This window comes from Ranitomeya imitator, chromosome 3 (genome assembly GCF_032444005.1).
Source record: "Ranitomeya imitator isolate aRanImi1 chromosome 3, aRanImi1.pri, whole genome shotgun sequence".
NCBI classification, from domain to species: Eukaryota; Metazoa; Chordata; class Amphibia; order Anura; family Dendrobatidae; genus Ranitomeya; species Ranitomeya imitator.
Window position 1 is genome coordinate 440,278,116 of NC_091284.1, and position 23,714 is coordinate 440,301,829.

General features: G+C 45.3%; 1 protein-coding gene across 2 annotated transcripts in view; it reads right to left on the minus strand.

Moving 5' to 3' along the window:
* Positions 1–23,714, minus strand: part of DOC2B (double C2 domain beta) — a 1,593,495-nt gene that overhangs the window by 813,836 nt on the left and 755,945 nt on the right. The window contains exon 3 of one of the 2 annotated variants that reach the window (XM_069757348.1): positions 1,682–1,705. The exons of the other annotated variant lie outside the window; for it this stretch is intronic. Within the exon in view, the coding sequence (XP_069613449.1) occupies positions 1,682–1,705 (24 nt within the window). The remainder of the gene's footprint in view (positions 1–1,681; positions 1,706–23,714) is intronic. 2 annotated transcript variants of the gene reach the window in all.

Sequence of the window (23,714 nt, forward strand, 5' to 3'; positions counted from 1 at the left end):
CAAACTGAGAAATAGTTGGAGAAGAACTTGGTGAGAGAGTTAAAGAAGAACCCCAAGATCACTGTGGCTGAGCTCCAGAGATGCAGTAGGGAGATGGAAGAAAGTTCCACAAAGTCAACTATCACTGCAGTCCTCAACAAGTCAGGTCTTTATGGCAAAGTGGCCCGACAGAAGCCTCTCCTCAGTGCAAGACATATGAAAGCCTGCATTGAGTTTCTTAAAAAACACATGAAGGACTCCCAGACTATGAAAAATAAAATTCTCTGGTCTGATGAGGTGAAGATAGACCTTTTTGGTCTAAGTGGTATGTGTGGAGAAGACCAGGCACTGCTCGTCACCTGCCCAATACAATCCCAACTGTGAAACATGGTGGTGGCAGCATCATGTTATGGGGTGTTTTTCAGCTGCAGGGACAGGACGACTGGCTGCCATTGAAGGAAACATGAATGCAAGGAAAGAGATATCCTGGATGAAAACCTCTTCCAGAGTGCTCTTGACCTTAGACTTGGCCAAATGTTAACCTTCCAACAAGACAATGACCCTAAGCACACAGCTAAAATAACAAAGGGTGGCTTGAGAACAACTCTGTGACCATTCTTGACTGGCCCAGCCAGAGCCCTGACCTCAACCCAATTGAGCATCTCTGGAGAGGCCTGAAAATGGCTGTCCACCAACATTCACCATTCAATCTGAAGGAACTGGAGAGGATCTGCAAGGAAGAATGGCAGAGGATCCCCAAATCCAGGTGTGAAAAACTTGCTGCATCGTTCCCAAGAAAACTCATGGCTTCTCTAGCTCAAAGGAGTGCACAGTCTGTACCCTGATAGATGTATGAATCTGACATAAGCCTGTGCAGTTCTTCATTCCATTTCCACTATTCCACTATTATTAAATTATTATTTCCACTTTTTGCAGTCTGATCGCAGTTATAAATTAGGAGCATTGCTATACCTTATAGCCTGTCAGTGCTGCAGACGCAAGTTTGTTAGATCATGCACTGCGCATGACTTAACAAACTTACTAGTGCCTGGTTATCCGGATGTCATCATGACAACATTGGGTTACCGTGGAAATGTTTGAGACATCAACGCCATTGCGGGGTTCTTCGATTCAAGGACAGAGGGGCTCTTTTCCCTCTGCCGGCTCTCGAAATGCTGCGATTACACCGATCGCAGCATTTAAAAGGTTAAAGTGTCGGGAGCGGTGCAGGCACGGCTCCTGGCATTGAGAACCTGGTGCCAGCTGTCATAATTAGCTGACACCCACTGGCGATCGCTCACATCCAACCCCCTGTGCGCGGGCGATCGCTATGACGTACATGCACTGCAAATGTCGGGAAGGGGTTAGACCACAATTATTTGCTCTAAACCATGTCCCTTGCCAATAAACCATGCCCCTTTACACAAAACAATGCATTTTTAGAGCCTTGCGCACAAAATTGTCAAAAACACGTAATGAATGTTTTGCAAAGAATGTATGCCAGTTTTTGTGCAAATTGAACCAGAATTCTGGAGCTTCTGGATAAGTCAATTTCCCGCTAGTATACAGAAAATTGCGAACACTGAAAGATTTTTCTATTTTCACTACATAACTTCTAGTTGTCTATCTATGATTACACACATACATATGGTCAGATAAGATTTGTTGTCTCCCCTAAGGGGAACAAACTTAGGTCCCTTACCTTTCTGAAGTAAACTTTTGGCAGCTTCTCTCATCAAAGGGCAGATGGTAAGGGTGAAATGTAAGCGAGTGGATGGGAAAAACAAACAAGACAGGGAAAAATGAAGAAAGAAAGCATGAAATGAGTTGTGAGACAGTAGAATGAAGACAAGATCACCAAACAATGCAATGTGCTACAACAAAGGAAGACAAACAGTGTAATAGTGGCTAATAGTCTGCTTGCATGAATTGACCCATGCCATAATTCGACCACTGGTTGGTAAACTCTTACAGATCAGCAGTTACCTGAATGTCTGTTTACACAGTCAGACCAAAGTAAACAATCTGTATTAAATCGCTCAGTGCGCATACCCTGCCATGGCTCTCATCAGTGTGAGTCCTGTTTACACAGGACGATGCACTATCGAGAACGATGATCATTTACACTGCACAAAAGATTATTTCACCTGATGAAAGTAAAGGGCAGCCTGTTTACACGGCAAGATAATCATGATATCAGAGTTTTTGTAGTACTCATTTATGATTATCTGGCAGCGTAAATGCTCCGTCTGTTCTGGAATATGAAAAATTAAGCAGAGGAGCTTCATAGAGCCATCCCGCCGTTGAGAAAGGTGGGTGTTAGACTTCAACCTTCAACCCCCTTTCAATTTCCCCGCTCACCTTCCAATGTTGTGTAGATCAGAGGTCCCCAACTCCAGTCCTCAAGGCCCACCAACAGGTCATGTTTTCAGGATTTCCTTTGCATTGCACAGGTGATGCAATTATTACCTGGGTAAGATTAAGGAAATCCTGAAAACATGACCTGTTGGTGGGCCTTGAGGACTGGAGTTGGGGACCTCTGGTGTAGATGACATAACATCTACACAAGCTTTCAGTCATGTTGATTGCTAAAAGAACCCCTCTCAGGGTTATTGAACTGTTCTGAAGTAGGCATAAAACATAGGCTTGAAAAACGAGGGTTCACTTGGCCACCGCTGCTTCCATCAAACAAAAGACATTGACAATCTTCTTCATGCCAAATAGTTTATAGATTCCACAAACAACAGGTCAATTCAATTCGTACAGACCCCCCGTCATCAGCGCAATTAGTCCAAATACAACATTACAATCATAGCCAAAAATCTTTTGGGTTGCCAATGTGATATTGCATATACAGTAGACAAATTGTCCTGACAAAAGGATCTATATGATCCTGAAATGCATTGACCTATTGTTTGCGGAATCAATAAACTACTTGGACTGAAGAAGTTCTTGACATTGTGTGTTTGATGGAATCAGCGTGGCCAAGTGTACCCTAGTTTTAACAAGCCAATGTTAGTAGTGGATGGTGGGTGCCATATTCAGTCATTACTTTAATATCTAAATAATGAAATTTATCTTTTCCTCTCTAAGGCATATAGGCACGTAGCTACAAGCCAGAACAGTATAGAATACATAAGACACATTTGTAGTCTTCTTAATTTCTACTTATATAGAAAATAGTAAATGTGAACCTATACTAAATTATTTTGTATTTGAAAACTTGGATTTCTCTTATACTGTGATAAGCATCACGAGTTGCCCACATCTGATCACTGTGATCAGCTCAAAATAAATACACACTTTTATATTAATCATTTCCCTTCATGCGGTGACTGGATCTGATGTAATCTTACACACATTTGAAATGATAGCAGCATGAAACAACTGTGGAGGATCATTGTATAAGCCATACTGGCTTTAGCTAAAATCTACAAATAAGCAGCATTACATTACATTACTGCTAAACAAAAATACTCTGCTGTATACATACCCAAACCTGCTAAAATGCTTCTCTCTTTCTTACTGTATGACGTAGCTCATTATTATCATTTTTTATTTATATAGCACCATTGATTCCATGGTGCTTTACATGAGAAGGGGTTACATACAAATTACAGATATCACTTACAGTAGACAAACTAAAAATTGCAGACTGATAAGGAGGGGCGAGGACCCAGCCGTTGCAGACTTACATTCTACAGGGTGGTGGGGAAGGAGACAGTAGGTTGGGGTGTTGGTGTGGTGGCATCAAAGCACTGCCGCCGGCACTCCTGTATTGGACCGTTCAGCTGCATAGACATACATGCAGCCGCAAACTCCGGTCCCGAGTGCCGGCGGCAGTGCCAGGACTTGGTGCGTGAGTTTCTCTCATTGAACTCGCAAGTGTGACCCCGGCCATACTGTGGTTCTCATGAGGAAGAAGTTGATCCAAACTCGTAGAGAATAAACTGTATGAACCTTTCTTTGTTGTTTCCTGATGTCTGGCCTTCAACATCAGCAGCCAGGACTATCATCCTCATTCTCCCATCTATTGTTTGTTACAACTGGATTCCCATTCTGTAGGTGCTGCAGCAGCTGATTCATCTTGAGTAGGGTTGAGCGAAACGGGTCGAACATTTTCAAAAGTCGCCGACTTTTGGCTAAGTCGGGGTTTCATGAAACCCGATCCGACCCCTGTGCGGGGTCGGCCATGCGGTACGCGACTTTCGCGCCAAAGTCGCGTTTCAATGACGCGAAAAGCACCATTTCTCAGCCAATGAAGGTAAACGCAGAGTGTGGGCAGCGTGATGACATAGGTCCTGGTCCCCACCATCTTAGAGAAGGGCATTGCAGTGATTGGCTTGCTGTCTGCGACGTCACAGGGGCTATAAAGAGGCGTTCCCGCCGACCGCCATCTTACTGCTGCTGATCTGAGCTTAGGGAGAGGTTGCTGCCGCTTTGTCAGAAGCAGGGATAGCGTTAGGCAGGGTCCATTAACCACAAAACCGCTTGTGCTGCAGCGATTTGCACTGTCCAACACCACCCTCGGTGTGCAGGGACAGTGGAAGTTTTTTTTTTTTTTTTTTTTTCCCCTCAGCGCTGTAGCTCATTGGGCTGCCCTAGAAGGCTCCCTGATAGCTGCATTGCTGTGTGTACGCCGCTGTGCAAACCAACTGCTTTTTTCAAAGCACAAATCCTCTTGTTCCTTCCTTTCTGCACAGCTATCTTTTTTGTTTGTCCACACTTTTTATTTCATTTGTGCATCAGTCCACTCCTTATTGCTGCCTGCCATACCTGGCTGAGATTACTGCAGGCAGGGAGATAGTAGCTGCCTGCCATACCTGGCTGAGATTACTGCAGGCAGGGAGATAGTAATTGTAGGACATTCCCTGTTTTTTTTTTTTTTTGGTGGGAGATTAAGATTGGCAATTTGGCATTTCTGCTAGAGTGCCATCCCTGTGTGTGCCATCTCTCTCACATAGTGGGCCATAGAAAGCCTTTTCATTTTTCTGTATTTTTTTTTGTGGGGTGTATAAATTCTCCCTGATAAAAATACAGTGGGAGATTAATATTGGCCTTTGGGCTTGTGTGCCAGTCCTGAGTGTGCCATCTCTCTCACAAATAGTGGGCCATAGAAAGCCTATTTTATTTTTTTTGGGGTTTTATAAATTCTCCCTGAAAAAAAGGGAGATTAATATTGGCCTCTGGGCTTGTGTGCCAGTCCTGAGCGTGCCATCTGTGCCAGCCCTGAGCGTGCCATCTCTCTCACAAATAGTGGGCCATAGAAAGCCTATTTATTTTTTTTTTTTGTTTTATAAATTTTCCCTGAAAAAAGGGAGATTAATATTGGCCTCTGGGCTTGTGTGCCAGTTGTGAGCGTGCCATCTGTGCCAGTCCTGAGCGTGCCATCTCTCTCACAAATAGTGGGCCATAGAAAGCCTATTTAAATTTTTTTTTGGTTTTATAAATTCTACCAGAAAAAAAGGGAGATTAATATTGGCCTCTGGGCTTCTGTGCCAGTCCTGAGCGTGCCATCTGTGCCAGTCCTGAGCGTCCCATCTCTCTCACAAATAGTGGGCCATAGAAAGCCTATTTTTTTTTTTTTTGGGGTTTTAGAAATTCTCCCTGGAAAAAAAAAGGGAGATTAATATTGCCCTTTGGGCTTGTGTGCCAGTACTAAGCGTTCCATCTCTCTCTCTCTCTCTCTCAGTCAGTGGGCCATAGAACGCCTATTTTTGGTTTTATTTGTTTTCTAAATTCTCCCTGAAAAAATCATTTTATTTTATTTGGTTTCTAAATTCTTCCTGATAAAATCACATTTTTTTTATTATTTTTTTTTCTAAAGTCTCCCTGAAAAAAAAAAAAAAAACAGTGGGAGATTAATATTGGCCTTTCTGCTTGTGTGCCAGTCTTGACTCCTGGGTGCGTCATCTCTCAGTCAGTGGGCCATAGAACGCCTATTTTTGGTTTTATTTGTTTTATAAATTCTCCCAGAAAAAATCATTTTATTTTATTTGGTTTCTAAATTCTTCCTGATAAAATCACATTTTTTTTATTATTTTTTTTTCTAAAGTCTCCCTGAAAAAAAAAAAAAAAAACAGTGGGAGATTAATATTGGCCTTTCTGCTTGTGTGCCAGTCTTGACTCCTGGGTGCGTCATCTCTCAGTCAGTGGGCCATAGAACGCCTATTTTTGGTTTTATTTGTTTTATAAATTCTCCCAGAAAAAATCATTTTATTTTATTTGGTTTCTAAATTCTTCCTGATAAAATCACATTTTTTTTATTATTTTTTTTTCTAAAGTCTCCCTGAAAAAAAAAAAAAAAAACAGTGGGAGATTAATATTGGCCTTTCTGCTTGTGTGCCAGTCTTGACTCCTGGGTGCGTCATCTCTCAGTCAGTGGGCCATAGAACGCCTATTTTTGGTTTTATTTGTTTTCTAAATTCTCCCTGAAAAAATCATTTTATTTTATTTGGTTTCTAAATTCTTCCTGATAAAATCACATTTTTTTTTATTATTTTTTTTTCTAAAGTCTCCCTGAAAAAAAAAAAAAAAAACAGTGGGAGATTAATATTGGCCTTTCTGCTTGTGTGCCAGTCTTGACTCCTGGGTGCGTCATCTCTCAGTCAGTGGGCCATAGAACGCCTATTTTTGGTTTTATTTGTTTTATAAATTCTCCCAGAAAAAATCATTTTATTTTATTTGGTTTCTAAATTCTTCCTGATAAAATCATATTTTTTTTTTTTTTTTTTTTTCTAAAGTCTCCCTGAAAAAAAAAAAAAAAAAACAACCAAAAAAAACAGTGGGAGATTAATATTGGCCTTTCTGCTTGTGTGCCAGTCTTGACTCCTGGGTGTGCCATCTCTCTCTCTCTCTCTCTCTCTCTCTCTCTCTCCAATTGTGGTCCATAGAAAGCCTATATTTTTTTTCCTTGATTTGGGTTCTAAAATCTACCAGAGAAAATAACTACATCAATCATTGGTAGAAAAATATTGGCCTCTGGGTTTGTGTGCCACTCCTGACTCCTGTGTGCGTCATCTCTCAGTCAGTGGGCCATAGAACGCCTATTTTTGTTTTTATTTGTTTTATAAATTCTCCCTGAAAAAATCATTTTATTTTATTTGGTTTCTAAATTCTTCCTGATAAAATCATATTTTTTTTATTATTTTTTTTTCTAAAGTCTCCCTGAAAAAAAAAAAAAAAAAACAACCAAAAAAAACAGTGGGAGATTAATATTGGCCTTTCTGCTTGTGTGCCAGTCTTGACTCCTGGGTGTGCCATCTCTCTCTCTCTCTCTCTCTCTCTCCAATTGTGGTCCATAGAAAGCCTACATTTTTTTTCCTTGATTTGGGTTCCAAAATCTACCAGAGAAAATAACTCCATCAATCATTGGTAGAAAAATATTGGCCTCTGGGCTTGTGTGCCACTCCTGATTCCTGTGTGCGTCATCTCTCACTCAGTGGCCCATAGAAAGCATATAGTTTGTTACATTTGTTTTCTAAATTCTCCCTGCAAAAATCTTTTTTTTTTTTTGGGGGGGGTTTCTAAAGTGTTCCTGAAAAAAATAAAAATAAAAAAAAAATAATAGTGTGACATTAATATTAACATTTGTGCTTCAGTGACAGTCCTGCGTGTGGGGCATCTCTCTAATTTGCAGCCACCAAAAAAAGAGTGTGTAACATTGGGCCTGATTTTCGCTGTGGTCTCACCAACCTGTAAAGGGGTAGCTAAATCATACTGAAGTTATAGCTCACCGTGTAAGTTGTGTGACTGCAACAAATAACGTTAGTTTGGTTACGTTTTTAAAACAATGAGGAAGTCTAGTGGAAGAGGTCGTGGCCGGGGGCGTTCATTGTCAGCTGGTAATGAGGGTAGTGGTAGTGGTGGAGCATCAGGTGGTCGTGGGGGAAAAAATATTGCACCTAAGTCTGGAGCTGTGGAGCCAGGTTCGTCGTCCGGCTACACAAGGCCTCGAACGCTCCCTTTTCTGGGATTAGGAAAACCGCTTTTAAAGCCGGAGCAGCAAGAGCAAGTTTTGGCTTATCTTGCTGACTCAGCCTCTAGCTCTTTTGCCTCATCTCGTGAAACTGGTAAAAGTAAAAGCAGCGCGTCGTTAGTGGATGTTCACGGTCAGGGACAAGTCACTTCCTTGTCCTCTTCAGCAAAAACAACAACAGAGAAGAATGCAGCAGGCGACACAACGGGTTACTCCATGGAGCTCTTTACACATACCGTCCCTGGCTTAGAAAGTGAAGCAGTTAACAGTCCATGCCCATTACAAATTGAATCTGACATGGAGTGCACTGACGCACAGCCACAGCCAGACTACTATGCTGGTCCTTTGACTCAGACCACAACATTGCCCTCGCAGGGTGCTGATCAAGAATCAGACCCTGATGAGACTATGTTGCCCCATCACGAACGCTATACCACCGAACGACACGGTGACACAGACGAAGTTGCGCAGGAGGTACAAGAAGAGTTATTAGATGACCCAGTTCTTGACCCCGATTGGCAGCCATTGGGGGAACAGGGTGCAGGCGGCAGCAGTTCTGAAGCCGAGGAGGAGGAGGGGCCGCAGCAGGCATCAACATCGCCACAGGTTCCATCTGCCGGGCCCGTATCTTGCCCAAAACGCGTGGCAAAGCCAAAACCTGGTGGAGGACAGCGTGGCCATCCGGTTAAAGCTCAGTCTGCAATGCCTGAAAAGGTATCCGATGCTAGAAAGAGTGCAGTCTGGCATTTTTTTAAACAACATCCAATTGATCAGCGCAAAGTCATCTGTCAAAAATGTTCTACTTCCTTAAGCAGAGGTCAGAATCTGAAAAGTCTCAATACTAGTTGCATGCATAGACATTTAACCACCATGCATTTGAAAGCTTGGACTAACTACCAAACGTCCCTTAAGGTTGTTGCACCCTCGGCCAATGAAGCTAGTCATCAACGCAACATCCCTTCCGGCAGTGTAGGACCACCATTTAGCGCACCACCTGCTGTATCTGTGCAGGTATCTTTGCCAGGCCAAAGCAGTCAGGGTCAGGGAATCACCAGTTTCGTAGTAGGAAACACTGCATCTAGGGCACCGGCGGCAACAATACCATCTCCCACCGTCTCTCAGTCTGCCATGTCCACCGGCACCCCCGCTAGTTCCACGATCTCCAGCTCTCCAGTCCAGCTCACCCTACATGAGACTATGGTTAGAAAAAGGAAATACTTAGCCTCGCATCCGCGTACACAGGGTTTGAACGCCCACATAGCTAGACTAATCTCGTTAGAGATGATGCCCTACCGGTTAGTTGAAAGCGAAGCTTTCAAAGACCTGATGGACTACGCTGTACCACGCTACGAGCTACCCAGTCGACACTTTTTTTCCAGAAAAGCCATCCCAGCCCTCCACCAGCATGTTAAAGAGCGCATCGTCCATGCACTCAGGCAATCTGTGAGCACAAAGGTGCACCTGACAACAGATGCATGGACCAGTAGGCATGGCCAGGGACGTTACGTGTCCATCACGGCACACTGGGTAAATGTGGTGGATTCAGGGTCCACAGGGGACAGCAAGTTTGGGACAGTTCTGCCTAGCCCACGGTCTAGTAAACAGTTGTCTGTAGCCGTTCGCACCCCCTCCTCCTCCTCCTCCTCGTCCTCCTGCAGAAGCAAGAGCTCGTCCACAGACCGCAGTCGCACAAACACTCCATCCGCACCTGCCACTGTTGCACACCAGGTCTCCCATTATGGGGCAGCTACTGGCATACGTCAGCAGGCTGTATTGGCTATGAAGTGTTTGGGCGACAATAGACACACCGCGGAAGTTCTGTCCGAGTTCTTGCAGCAAGAAACGCAGTCGTGGCTGGGCACTGTAGATCTTGAGGCAGGCAAGGTAGTGAGTGATAACGGAAGGAATTTCATGGCTGCCATCTCCCTTTCCCAACTGAAACACATTCCTTGCCTGGCTCACACCTTAAACCTGGTGGTGCAGTGCTTCCTGAAAAGTTATCCGGGGTTATCCGACCTGCTCCTCAAAGTGCGTGGACTTTGCGCACATATCCGCCGTTCGCCTGTACACTCCAGCCGTATGCAGACCTATCAGCGTTCTTTGAACCTTCCCCAGCATCGCCTAATCATAGACGTTGCAACAAGGTGGAACTCAACACTGCACATGCTTCAGAGACTGTGCGAACAGAGGCGGGCTGTTATGTTTTTGTGGGAGGATACACATACACGGGCAGGCAGTAGGATGGCAGACATGGAGTTGTCAGGTGTGCAGTGGTCGAAGATTCAAGACATGTGTCAAGTCCTTCAGTGTTTTGAGGAATGCACACGGCTGGTTAGTGCAGACAACGCCATAATAAGCATGAGCATCCCCCTAATGCGTCTGCTGATGCAAAGTTTGACGCACATAAAGGATCAGGCGTCTGCACCAGAGGAAGAGGAAAGCCTTGATGACAGTCAGCGATTGTCTGGTCAGGGCAGTGTACATGACGAGGTACCGGGCGAAGAGGAGGTGGAGGATGAGGAGGATGATGGGGATGAGTATATTTTTAATGAGGAAGCTTTCCCGGGGGCACGGGAAATTGGTGGCGTGGCAAGGCCGGGTTCTGGTTTTTTGAGGGACACAAGTGACGTAGATTTGCCTGCAACTGCCCCTCAACCAAGCACAACCGCAGATTTGACAACGGGAACTTTGGCCCACATGGCGGATTATGCCTTGCGTATCCTCAAAAGGGACACACGCATTACAAAAATGATGAACGATGACGATTACTGGTTGGCCTGCCTCCTTGATCCTCGCTATAAAGGCAAATTGCAAAATATTATGCCACATGAGAACTTGGAACTAATATTAGCAACAAAACAATCAACTCTTGTTGACCGTTTGCTTCTGGCATTCCCTGCACACAGCGCCCGTGATCGTTCTCACACGAGCTCCAGGGGCCAGCAGACCAGAGGTGTTAGAGGGGCAGAAATCAGAAGTGGCGTTGGCCAGAGGGGTTTTCTGACCAGGTTGTGGAGTGATTTTTCTATGACCGCAGACAGGACAGGTACTGCAGCATCAATTCAAAGTGACAGGAGACAACATTTGTCCAGTATGGTTACAAACTATTTTTCATCCCTTATCGACGTTCTCCCTCAACCGTCATTCCCATTTGATTACTGGGCATCCAAATTAGACACCTGGCCAGAATTGGCAGAATATGCATTGCAGGAGCTTGCTTGCCCGGCAGCTAGTGTCCTATCAGAAAGAGTATTCAGTGCTGCAGGTTCAATACTAACAGAAAAAAGGACTCGTCTGGCTACCCAAAATGTAGATGATCTAACCTTCATTAAAATGAACCACAACTGGATTTCAAAATCTTTTGCCCCACCCTGCCCGGCTGACACCTAGCTTTCCTATGAAAAGGTCTTGCCTGTGGACTATTCTGAATGACTTTTCCAATCTCGTAATTTTCTTCACCTGATTGTCCAGCATACGACATGTTTCCACCTCATGAAATGGCCAAACTCCCCACACGGGGCCGTGCTATCGCCACTTTGCGCTTGGACCCTTGAGAGTGCTGTTTGTCTGAAGAGGTGGGTGTGGCCGCTTTTGGTCGACGGCACTGCCACTGGGTCCCTCATAGTACAATAAAGTGTCTCTGGCGGTGGTGGTGCGCACCCAACGTCAGACACACCGTTGTAATATGAGGGGCCCTGTGCCTGTAACGCCGGCCACAAGACAGTTCCCCCCCCCAGCTCAAACAGTGCTCTACCACTAGCAAAATTATCTCTCACAGCTTCACCAATGTGTAGTCTAGGCGCTGACATCCTTCAATGCCTGGCACTGACAATACCATTGTTTTGACATTTTTGTTATGTTAGGCCTTCGAAGCCTGTCTGCGGTCCCTTCTTTCTACAACTACTACACTGACCAGGCCACTGCTGGCCGTGTTACCCTGGAACCAATTTAAAAGTGCCTACAGTCAGCCCAATTTTGTTATGTTAGGCCTTCGAAGACTGTCTGCCGTCACTCCTTCCACTAGACTTCCACTGACCATACACTGCTGCCCATGTACCCCTGGAACCAATTTAAAGTGCCTACAGCCAGCCCAATTTTGTTATGTTAGGCCTTGGAAGCCTGTCTGCGGACACTCCTTCCACTAGACTTCCACTGACCAGACCACTGCTGCCCGTGTACCCCTGGAACCAATTTAAAAGTGCCTACAGCCAGCCCAAGTTTGTTATGTTAGGCCTTGGAAGCCTGTCTGCGGTCACTCCTTCCACTAGGCCTCCACTGACCACACCACTGCTGTCCGTGTACCCCTGGAACCAATTTAAAATTGCCTACAGCCATGTGTTATTATTTTAGGCCTTCGATGCCTGTCTGCGGTCACTCCTTCCACTAGGCCTCCACTGACCACACCACTGCTGTCCGTGTACCCCTGGAACCAATTTAAAATTGCCTACAGCCAGCCCAATTTTTTTATTTTAGGCCTTCGATGCCTGTCTGCGGTCCATTCTTTCAACTACTACTACACTGACCAGGTCACTGCTGCCCGTGTACCCCTGGAACCAATTTAAAATTGCCTACAGCCATGTGTTATTATTTTAGGCCTTCGATGCCTGTCTGCGGTCACTCCTTCCACTAGGCCTCCACTGACCACACCACTGCTGCCCGTGTACCCCTGGAACCAATTTAAAATTGCCTACAGCCAGCCCAATTTTTTTATTTTAGGCCTTCGATGCCTGTCTGCGGTCCATTCTTTCAACTACTACTACACTGACCAGGTCACTGCTGCCCGTGTACCCCTGGAACCAATTTAAAATTGCCTACAGCCATGTGTTATTATTTTAGGCCTTCGATGCCTGTCTGCGGTCCATTCTTTCAACTACTACTACACTGACCAGGTCACTGCTGCCCGTGTACCCCTGGAACCAATTTAAAATTGCCTACAGCCAGCCCAATTTTTTTATTTTAGGCCTTCGATGCCTGTCTGCGGTCCATTCTTTCAACTACTACTACACTGACCAGGTCACTGCTGCCCGTGTACCCCTGGAACCAATTTAAAATTGCCTACAGCCATGTGTTATTATTTTAGGCCTTCGATGCCTGTCTGCGGTCACTCCTTCCACTAGGCCTCCACTGACCACACCACTGCTGTCCGTGTACCCCTGGAACCAATTTAAAATTGCCTACAGCCAGCCCAATTTTTTTATTTTAGGCCTTCGATGCCTGTCTGCGGTCCATTCTTTCAACTACTACTACACTGACCAGGTCACTGCTGCCCGTGTACCCCTGGAACCAATTTAAAATTGCCTACAGCCATGTGTTATTATTTTAGGCCTTCGATGCCTGTCTGCGGTCACTCCTTCCACTAGGCCTCCACTGACCACACCACTGCTGCCCGTGTACCCCTGGAACCAATTTAAAATTGCCTACAGCCAGCCCAATTTTTTTATTTTAGGCCTTCGATGCCTGTCTGCGGTCCATTCTTTCAACTACAACTACACTGACCAGGTCACTGCTGCCCGTGTACCCCTGGAACCAATTTAAAATTGCCTACAGCCATGTGTTATTATTTTAGGCCTTCGATGCCTGTCTGCGGTCACTCCTTCCACTAGGCCTCCACTGACCACACCACTGCTGCCCGTGTACCCCTGGAACCAATTTAAAATTGCCTACAGCCAGCCCAAGTTTTTTATTTTAGGCCTTCGATGCCTGTCTGCGGTCCATTCTTTCAACTACTACTACACTGACCAGGTCACTGCTGCCCGTGTACCCCTGGAACCAATTTAAAATTGCCTACAGCCATGTGTTATTATTTTAGGCCTTCGATGCCTGTCTGCGGTCACTCCTTCCACTAGGCCTCCACTGACCACACCACTGCTGTCCGTGTACCCCTGGAACCAATTTAAAATTGCCTACAGCCAGCCCCATTTTTTTATTTTAGGCCTTCGATGCCTGTCTGCGGTCCATTCTTTCAACTACTACTACACTGACCAGGTCACTGCTGCCCGTGTACCCCTGGAACCAATTTAAAATTGCCTACAGCCAGCCCAATTTTTTTATTTTAGGCCTTCGATGCCTGTCTGCGGTCCATTCTTTCAACTACTACTACACTGACCAGGTCACTGCTGCCCGTCTACCCCTGGAACCAATTTAAAATTGCCTACAGCCATGTGTTATTATTTTAGGCCTTCGATGCCTGTCTGCGGTCACTCCTTCCACTAGGCCTCCACTGACCACACCACTGCTGTCCGTGTACCCCTGGAACCAATTTAAAATTGCCTACAGCCATGTGTTTTTATTTTAGGCCTTCGATGCCTGTCTGCGGTCCATTCTTTCAACTACTACTACACTGACCAGGGCACTGCTGGCCGTGTTACCCTGGAACCAATTTAAAAGTGCCTACAGTCAGCCCAATTTTGTTATGTTAGGCCTTCGAAGACTGTCTGCCGTCACTCCTTCCACTAGACTTCCACTGACCATACACTGCTGCCCATGTACCCCTGGAACTAATTTAAAGTGCCTACAGCCAGCCCAATTTTGTTATGTTAGGCCTTCGAAGCCTGTCTGCGGTCACTCCTTCCACTAGACTTCCACTGACCAGACCACTGCTGCCCGTGTACCCCTGGAACCAATTTAAAAGTGCCTACAGCCAGCCCAAGTTTGTTATGTTAGGCCTTGGAAGCCTGTCTGCGGTCACTCCTTCCACTAGACTTCCACTGACCAGACCACTGCTGCCCGTGTACCCCTGGAACCAATTTAAAAGTGCCTACAGCCAGCCCAAGTTTGTTATGTTAGGCCTTCGAAGCCTGTCTGCGGTCCATTCTTTCAACTACTACTACACTGACCAGGTCACTGCTGCCCGTGTACCCCTGGAACCAATTTAAAATTGCCTACAGCCATGTGTTATTATTTTAGGCCTTCGATGCCTGTCTGCGGTCACTCCTTCCACTAGGCCTCCACTGACCACACCACTGCTGTCCGTGTACCCCTGGAACCAATTTAAAATTGCCAACAGCCATGTGTTTTTATTTTAGGCCTTCGATGCCTGTCTGCGGTCCATTCTTTCAACTACTACTACACTGACCAGGGCACTGCTGGCCGTGTTACCCTGGAACCAATTTAAAAGTGCCTACAGTCAGCCCAATTTTGTTATGTTAGGCCTTCGAAGACTGTCTGCCGTCACTCCTTCCACTAGACTTCCACTGACCATACACTGCTGCCCATGTACCCCTGGAACCAATTTAAAGTGCCTACACCCAGCCCAATTTTGTTATGTTAGGCCTTCGAAGCCTGTCTGCGGTCACTCCTTCCACTAGACTTCCACTGACCAGACCACTGCTGCCCGTGTACCCCTGGAACCAATTTAAAAGTGCCTACAGCCAGCCCAAGTTTGTTATGTTAGGCCTTGGAAGCCTGTCTGCGGTCACTCCTTCCACTAGACTTCCACTGACCAGACCACTGCTGCCCGTGTACCCCTGGAACCAATTTAAAAGTGCCTACAGCCAGCCCAAGTTTGTTATGTTAGGCCTTCGAAGCCTGTCTGCGGTCCATTCTTTCAACTACTACTACACTGACCAGGTCACTGCTGCCCGTGTACCCCTGGAACCAATTTAAAAGTGCCTACAGCCAGCCCAAGTTTGTTATGTTAGGCCTTGGAAGCCTGTCTGCGGTCACTCCTTCCACTAGACTTCCACTGACCAGACCACTGCTGCCCGTGTACCCCTGGAACCAATTTAAAAGTGCCTACAGCCAGCCCAAGTTTGTTATGTTAGGCCTTGGAAGCCTGTCTGCGGTCACTCCTTCCACTAGACTTCCACTGACCAGACCACTGCTGCCCGTGTACCCCTGGAACCAATTTAAAAGTGCCTACAGCCAGCCCAAGTTTGTTATGTTAGGCCTTCGAAGCCTGTCTGCGGTCCATTCTTTCAACTACTACTACACTGACCAGGTCACTGCTGCCCGTGTACCCCTGGAACCAATTTAAAAGTGCCTACAGCCAGCCCAAGTTTGTTATGTTAGGCCTTCGAAGCCTGTCTGCGGTCCATTCTTTCAACTACTACTACACTGACCAGGTCACTGCTGCCCGTGTACCCCTGGAACCAATTTAAAAGTGCCTACAGCCAGCCCAAGTTTGTTATGTTAGGCCTTGGAAGCCTGTCTGCGGTCACTCCTTCCACTAGACTTCCACTGACCAGACCACTGCTGCCCGTGTACCCCTGGAACCAATTTAAAAGTGCCTACAGCCAGCCCAAGTTTGTTATGTTAGGCCTTGGAAGCCTGTCTGCGGTCACTCCTTCCACTAGACTTCCACTGACCAGACCACTGCTGCCCGTGTACCCCTGGAACCAATTTAAAAGTGCCTACAGCCAGCCCAAGTTTGTTATGTTAGGCCTTCGAAGCCTGTCTGCGGTCCATTCTTTCAACTACTACTACACTGACCAGGTCACTGCTGCCCGTGTACCCCTGGAACCAATTTAAAAGTGCCTACAGCCAGCCCAAGTTTGTTATGTTAGGCCTTGGAAGCCTGTGTGCGGTCACTCCTTCCACTTGACTTCCACTGACCAGACCACTGCTGCCCGTGTACCCCTGGAACCAATTTAAAAGTGCCTACAGCCAGCCCAAGTTTGTTATGTTAGGCCTTGGAAGCCTGTCTGCGGTCACTCCTTCCACTAGGCCTCCACTGACCACACCACTGCTGTCCGTGTACCCCTGGAACCAATTTAAAATTGCCTACAGCCATGTGTTATTATTTTAGGCCTTCGATGCCTGTCTGCGGTCACTCCTTCCACTAGGCCTCCACTGACCACACCACTGCTGTCCGTGTACCCCTGGAACCAATTTAAAATTGCCTACAGCCAGCCCAATTTTTTTATTTTAGGCCTTCGATGCCTGTCTGCGGTCCATTCTTTCAACTACTACTACACTGACCAGGTCACTGCTGCCCGTGTACCCCTGGAACCAATTTAAAATTGCCTACAGCCATGTGTTATTATTTTAGGCCTTCGATGCCTGTCTGCGGTCACTCCTTCCACTAGGCCTCCACTGACCACACCACTGCTGCCCGTGTACCCCTGGAACCAATTTAAAATTGCCTACAGCCAGCCCAATTTTTTTATTTTAGGCCTTCGATGCCTGTCTGCGGTCCATTCTTTCAACTACTACTACACTGACCAGGTCACTGCTGCCCGTGTACCCCTGGAACCAATTTAAAATTGCCTACAGCCATGTGTTATTATTTTAGGCCTTCGATGCCTGTCTGCGGTCACTCCTTCCACTAGGCCTCCACTGACCACACCACTGCTGTCCGTGTACCCCTGGAACCAATTTAAAATTGCCTACAGCCATGTGTTTTTATTTTAGGCCTTCGATGCCTGTCTGCGGTCCATTCTTTCAACTACTACTACACTGACCAGGGCACTGCTGGCCGTGTACCCCTGGAACCAACATCAGAAAATATAAAAATAAGTATTTTGCTTATAAAAAAGAAAATACTGGTGAGATATCAAATGCAGACATTTTAACATTAAAAACAAACACACAACTAAAATCTGGTACAGTACTAAAAATGGCCACCAGCTACAATTACTTTCTCCTGCAAGTAGTTAACTGAAAGTTTTTTTAAATTGAAAACACACATATGGCATCCACCGAGTGTTGTCCTGTCGCGTCTTCTTTATATTATTGCCGAGAAGATGCAAAATAATGAAAATAATAAAATCATTAATTACCAAAATAATAGAGAAAGTCAACACCACATTGCAAATAAACATTCATTCCAAATAAAGAAGCAGGGCGCGTCCGAGGGTGAGTATATACCTAATAAGAATCTAATCACCCTCGGACGCGCAATGCTTATTTCCAACAGCCTTCCTTCCTAAGAATCAGCCCTTCCGTCGTGTAGAGAGACGTTGTGTTACACTCCAAGGTGTTCCCCAGGTTGCCTTTCCTGAGCTTCGATCTTCCGGCTCTCGTTTAGTAGTTCTTGGAAACTACACTGCATTAGGCCTTCAAATTGGGTATGGGGTGTAGAGAGAGGGTGTGTTACACTCCAAGGTGTTCCCCAGGTTGCCTTTCCTGAGCTTCGAAATTCCGGCTCTCGTTTAGTAGTTGTTGGAAACTACACTGCATTAGGCCTACAAATTTGGTATGGGGGAAACATTGGCGCATCTGCGGTCCCTCCTTCCTCTAGGCCTCCACTGACCTGTCTACTGCTGCCCGTGTTCCCCTGGAACCAATTTTAAATTGCCTACAGGCAGCCCAATTTATTATGTTAGGGCTTCGAAGCCTGTCTGCGGTCCCTCCTTCCACTAGGCCTCCACTGACCTGTCTACTGCTGCCTGTGTACCCCTTGAACCAACATCATAAAATAAAAAAAAAAGGATTTTGCTTATAAAAAAGAAAATACTGGTGAGATATCAAATGCAGACATTTTGACATTAAAAACAAACAAACAGCTAAAATCTGGTACAGTACTAAAAATGGCCACCAGCTACAATTACTTTCTCCTGCAAGTAGTTAACTGAAAGGTTTTTTAAATTGAAAACACACATATGGCATCCACCGAGTGTTGTCCTGTCGCGTCTTCTTTATATTATTGCCGATAAGATGCAAAATAATGAAAATAATAAAATCATTAATTACCAAAATAATAGAGAAAGTCAACACCACATTGCAAATAAACATTCATTCCAAATAAAGAAGCAGGGCGCGTCCGAGGGTGAGTATATACCTAATAAGAATCTAATCACCCTCGGACGCGCAATGCTTATTTCCAACAGCCTTCCTTCCTAAGAATCATCCCTTCCGTGGTGTAGAGAGACGTTGTGTTACACTCCAAGGTGTTCCCCAGGTTGCCTTTCCTGAGCTTCGATCTACCGGCTCTCGTTTAGTAGTTGTTGGAAACTACGCTGCATTAGGCCTTCAAATTGGGTATGGGGTGTAGAGAGATGGTGTGTTCCACTCCAAGGTGTTCCCCAGGTTGCCTTTCCTGAGCTTCGATCTACCGGCTCTCGTTTAGTAGTTGTTGGAAACTACGCTGCATTAGGCCTTCAAATTGGGTATGGGGTGTAGAGAGATGGTGTGTTCCACTCCAAGGTGTTCCCCAGGTTGCCTTTCCTGAGCTTCGATCTTCCGGCTCTCGTTTAGTAGTTCTTGGAAACTACACTGCATTAGGCCTTCAAATTGGGTATGGGGTGTAGAGAGAGGGTGTGTTACACTCCAAGGTGTTCCCCAGGTTGCCTTTCCTGAGCTTCGATATTCCGGCTCTCGTTTAGTAGTTGTCGGAAACTACGCTGCATTAGGCCTACAAATTGGGTATGGGGTGTAGAGAGAGGGTGTGTTACACTCCAAGGTGTTCCCCAGGTTGCCTTTCCTGAGCTTCGATATTCCGGCTCTCGTTTAGTAGTTGTCGGAAACTACGCTGCATTAGGCCTACAAATTGGGTATGGGGTGTAGAGAGAGGGTTTGTTACACTCCAAGGTGTTCCCCAGGTTGCCTTTCCTGAGCTTCGATCTTCCGGCTCTCGTTTAGTAGTTGTTGGAAACTACGCTGCATTAGGCCTTCAAATTGGGTATGGGGTGTAGCGAGAGGGTGTGTTACACTCCAAGGTGTTCCCCAGGTTGCCTTTCCTGAGCTTCGATCTTCCGGCTCTCGTTTAGTAGTTCTTGGAAACTACACTGCATTAGACCTTCAAATTGGGTATGGGGTGTAGAGAGAGGGTGTGTTACACTCTAAGGTGTTCCCCAGGTTTCCTTGCCATTGCTTCGGTCTTCCGACTCTCGTTTAGTAGTTGTAGAAAAGTACACTGCATTAGGCCATACAAAATGGGTATGGGGTGGAGAGAGATGGTGTGTTACACTCCAAGGTGTTCCCCAGGTTGCCTTTCCTGAGCTTCTATCTTCAGGCTCTCATTAAATTGTGGTTAAATGGAACAACTGCATTTGGCGTACTAGTTGGTTTGGGGCCTACTATCGGTGTCTGCCACTCCTTGCTGTTCTCCTCCACTGAACAAAGCTGTGCCGCCTGTTTACTACGGTTGCCAATTTTGAACTGCATTTCGACTACTTACTGATTTGGCCCTACTCTCTGTGTCAGCCTCTCATTCCAGTTGTCCTCCACTGCAATGCCCCCTGGTTATTCCTGTGTTACCAATTTTGAACTGCATTTAGCCCACTTTCTTCTTTGGGCCTATATCTGTGTTTCCACTTCATCGTGCCCATTGCCCAGCCAGTGATAGATGAGTCTGCTGGTACATTGACCCATAACGCAACATTCCCCGTGCACGCTACACAACAACATTGTGACCCTGCTGAAAGTCAGGTTGCTCTTCCCGCATACCATACCACCTTACACGGGGACAAAGAGGAAGGTGCAGATGAAAGTGCAGGTTCCTTCATCAGGTGGGGGGAGGAATACTAGTTGGCGACGTCACTGGCACAGGGCCTCTCATAGTACGCAAAAGTGTTGCTGCCGGTGGGAGGCGCCCCCGCCGTGCAAACACACCGCTGTACTTTGAGGGGCCCTGTGCCAGTGCCAATGCCAACGAGTGGGCCCCCCCTGCTTGCTCAGGTTCACAGCACTTGCAAAGTTGAAATACTTACCTCTCCCTGCTCCACTGCCGTGACGTGGTCCAGATTTCCTGGGCCCACTAATTACTTGAACCAGCCCTACCCCCCACAACTTTAGCCAAATGACCCCCAATTTCAAATGCCTTCCAATTATTATAAGGTAAATTACGCTTGACAAGCTTCATTAAGAAGAATGGATGGTTTTGACATTAAAATGGGCACTCTAGGTGTTTTCCTGGCCCCCACTCACTGCCGACTATGCTGCCCCATTGACTTGCATTGGGTTTCGTGTTTCGGTCGATCCCGACTTTACGTCATAATCGGCCGATTTCACTCGACCCGACTTTGGACATAGTCGGGTTTCGCAAAACCCGGCTCGACTCTAAAAAGGTCAAGGTCGCTCAACTCTAATCTTGAGTCTTTCATTGTGGGTTAATACCCAACCCCAATATGTGAGCAGTTTCCTTTTTCACCTAACACTATATTCCTCCCTTGCATAAGACCCCATTGTGCTTGGTGTCCCCTCCACTTTCAACAATCTTTTTTTAGAAACAAAATTAGTAATCTTGCAATTTTCGCACTGGCTACTTGGCTCAGTTTATACTCATACTTCCTGTAATTTTAGGAATAGTTTTCAGCAGACTCCTTATCATCAGAGGTAGGATTTCAATGACAAGTAACACCTCAGTATATAGCTGATAATGCAAGATACACCAATCATAACAGGTAATGTAACAGCTGACACTGTTCCCCCTCCCTCTGTAATTATCTTTGACCACGCTCATTAGATACTTCAACACAAATGATATGCTCAGAGTTTGTTCATTGCTGCTAATGTTGATGTGGATTTACTGAAACATCAGAAAGTTAGCTTTAGTGGCCACTGTAAAGATTACATGGTTTCTATTTTTAATTAAGATTGTGATATGTAAAAAAACATATATATAAAAGTGTTTTAAAAAACATTTAACACAACAACAATTAAACAATGTTTCATTTACAGATGACACATTCTCTTTAACCCCTTAGTGACAGAGCCAATTTGGTACTTAATTTTTGCAATTCTGACCACTGTCACTTTATGACGTTATAACTCTGGAACGCTTCAACGGATCCCGCTGATTCTGTGATTGTTTTTTCTTGACATATTGTACTTCATGTTAGTGGTAACATTTCTTCGATATTACTTGCGATTATTTATGAAAAAAACGGAAATATGGCGAAAATTTTTAAAATTTTGCAATTTTCAAACTTTGTATTTTTATGCCCTTAAATCAGAGAGATATGTCATGAAAAATAGTTAATAAATAACATTTCCCACATGTCTACTTTACATCAGCACAATTTTGGAAACAACATTTTTTTTTGTTAGGGAGTTATAAGGGTTAAAAGTTGACCAGCAATTTCTCATTTTTACAACACCATTTTTTTTTAGGGACCACATCACATTTGAAGTCATTTTGAGGGGTCTATATGATAGAAAATAATGAAGTGTGACACCATTCTAAAAACTACACCCCTCAAGGTTCGCAAAACCACATTCAAGAAGTTTATTAACCCTTTACGTGCTTCACAGGAACTGAAACAATGTGGAAGGAAAAAATGAACATTTAACTTTTTTTTGCAAACATCTTAATTCAGAACCATTTTTTTATTTTCACAAGTGTAAAAACAGAAATTTAACCATAAATTTTGTTATGCAATTTCTCCTGAATACGCCAATACCCCATATGTGGGGGTAAACCACTTTTTGGGCGCACCGCAGAACTTAGAAGTGAAGGAGCGCCGTTTGACTTTTTCAATGCAGAATTGGCTGGAATTGAGATCGGACGCCATGTCACGTTTAGAGAGCCCCTGATGTGCCTAAAAAGTGGAAACTCCCCACAAGTGACCCTATTTTGGAAACTAGACCCCTTAAGGAACTTATCTAGATGTGTGGTGAGCACTTTAAACCCCCAAGTGCTTCACAGAAGTTTATAACGTAGAGCCGTGAAAATAAAAAAATCGCTTTTGTTTACACAAAAATGATCTTTTCGCCCACAAATTCTTATTTTCACAAGGGTAACAGGAGAAATTAGACCACAAAAGTTGTTGTGCGATTTCTCCTGAATACGTCGATACCCCATATGTGAGGGTAAACCACTGTTTGGGCGCACCGCAGAGCTTGGAAGAGAAGGAGTGCCGTTTTACTTTTTCAATGTAGAATTGGCTGGAATTGAGATTGGACGCCATGTCGCGTTTGGAGAGCCTCTGATGTGCCTAAACAGTGGAAACCCCCCACAAGTGACCCCATTTTGGAAACTAGACCCCTTAAGGAACATATCTAGATGTGTGGTGAGCACTTTGAACCCCCATGTGCTTCACAGACGTTTATAATGTAGAGCCGTGAAAAAAAAAATTGCATTTTTTCTACAAAAATGATCTTTTTGCCCACAAATTTTTATTTTCACAAGGGTAACAGGAGAAATTGGACTGCAATAGTTGTTGCACAATTTATCCCGAGTACGATGATGCGCCATATGTGGGGGTAAACCACTGTTTGGCCGCACGGCAGAGCTCGGAAGGGAAGGAGCGCCTTTTTGGAATGCAGACTTTGATAGAATGGTCTGTGGGCATTATGTTGCGATTGCAGAGCCCCTGATTTACCTAAACTGTAGTAACCCCCCACAAGTGACCCCATTTTGGAAACTAGACCCCCCAAGGAACTTATCTAGATGTGTGGTGAGAACTTTGAATGCCCAAGTGCTTCACAGAAGTTTAGAATGCAGAGTCGTGAAAATAAAAAATATTTTTTTTTTTCACAAAAAAGATATTGTAGCCCCCAAGTTTTTATTTTCACAAGGGTAACAAGAGAAATTGGACCCCAGAAGTTGTTGTCCAATTTATCCCGACTACGCTGATGCCCCATATGTGGGGGTAACCCACTGTTTGGGCGCACGGCAGAGCTCAGAAGGGAGGGAGCACCATTTGACTTTTTGAGCGCAAAATTGGCTGTCGTGTTTGGAGACCCCCTGATGTACCTAAACAGTGTAAACCCCCCAATTCTAGCTCCAACCCTAACCCCAACACACCCCTAACCCTAATCCCAACCTGATCCATAATCCTAATCACTAACCCTAACCATAATCACAACCCTTACCCCAAAACAACCCTAATGTCAACCCTAACCATAACCCTAATCAAAACCCTAAATCCAACAC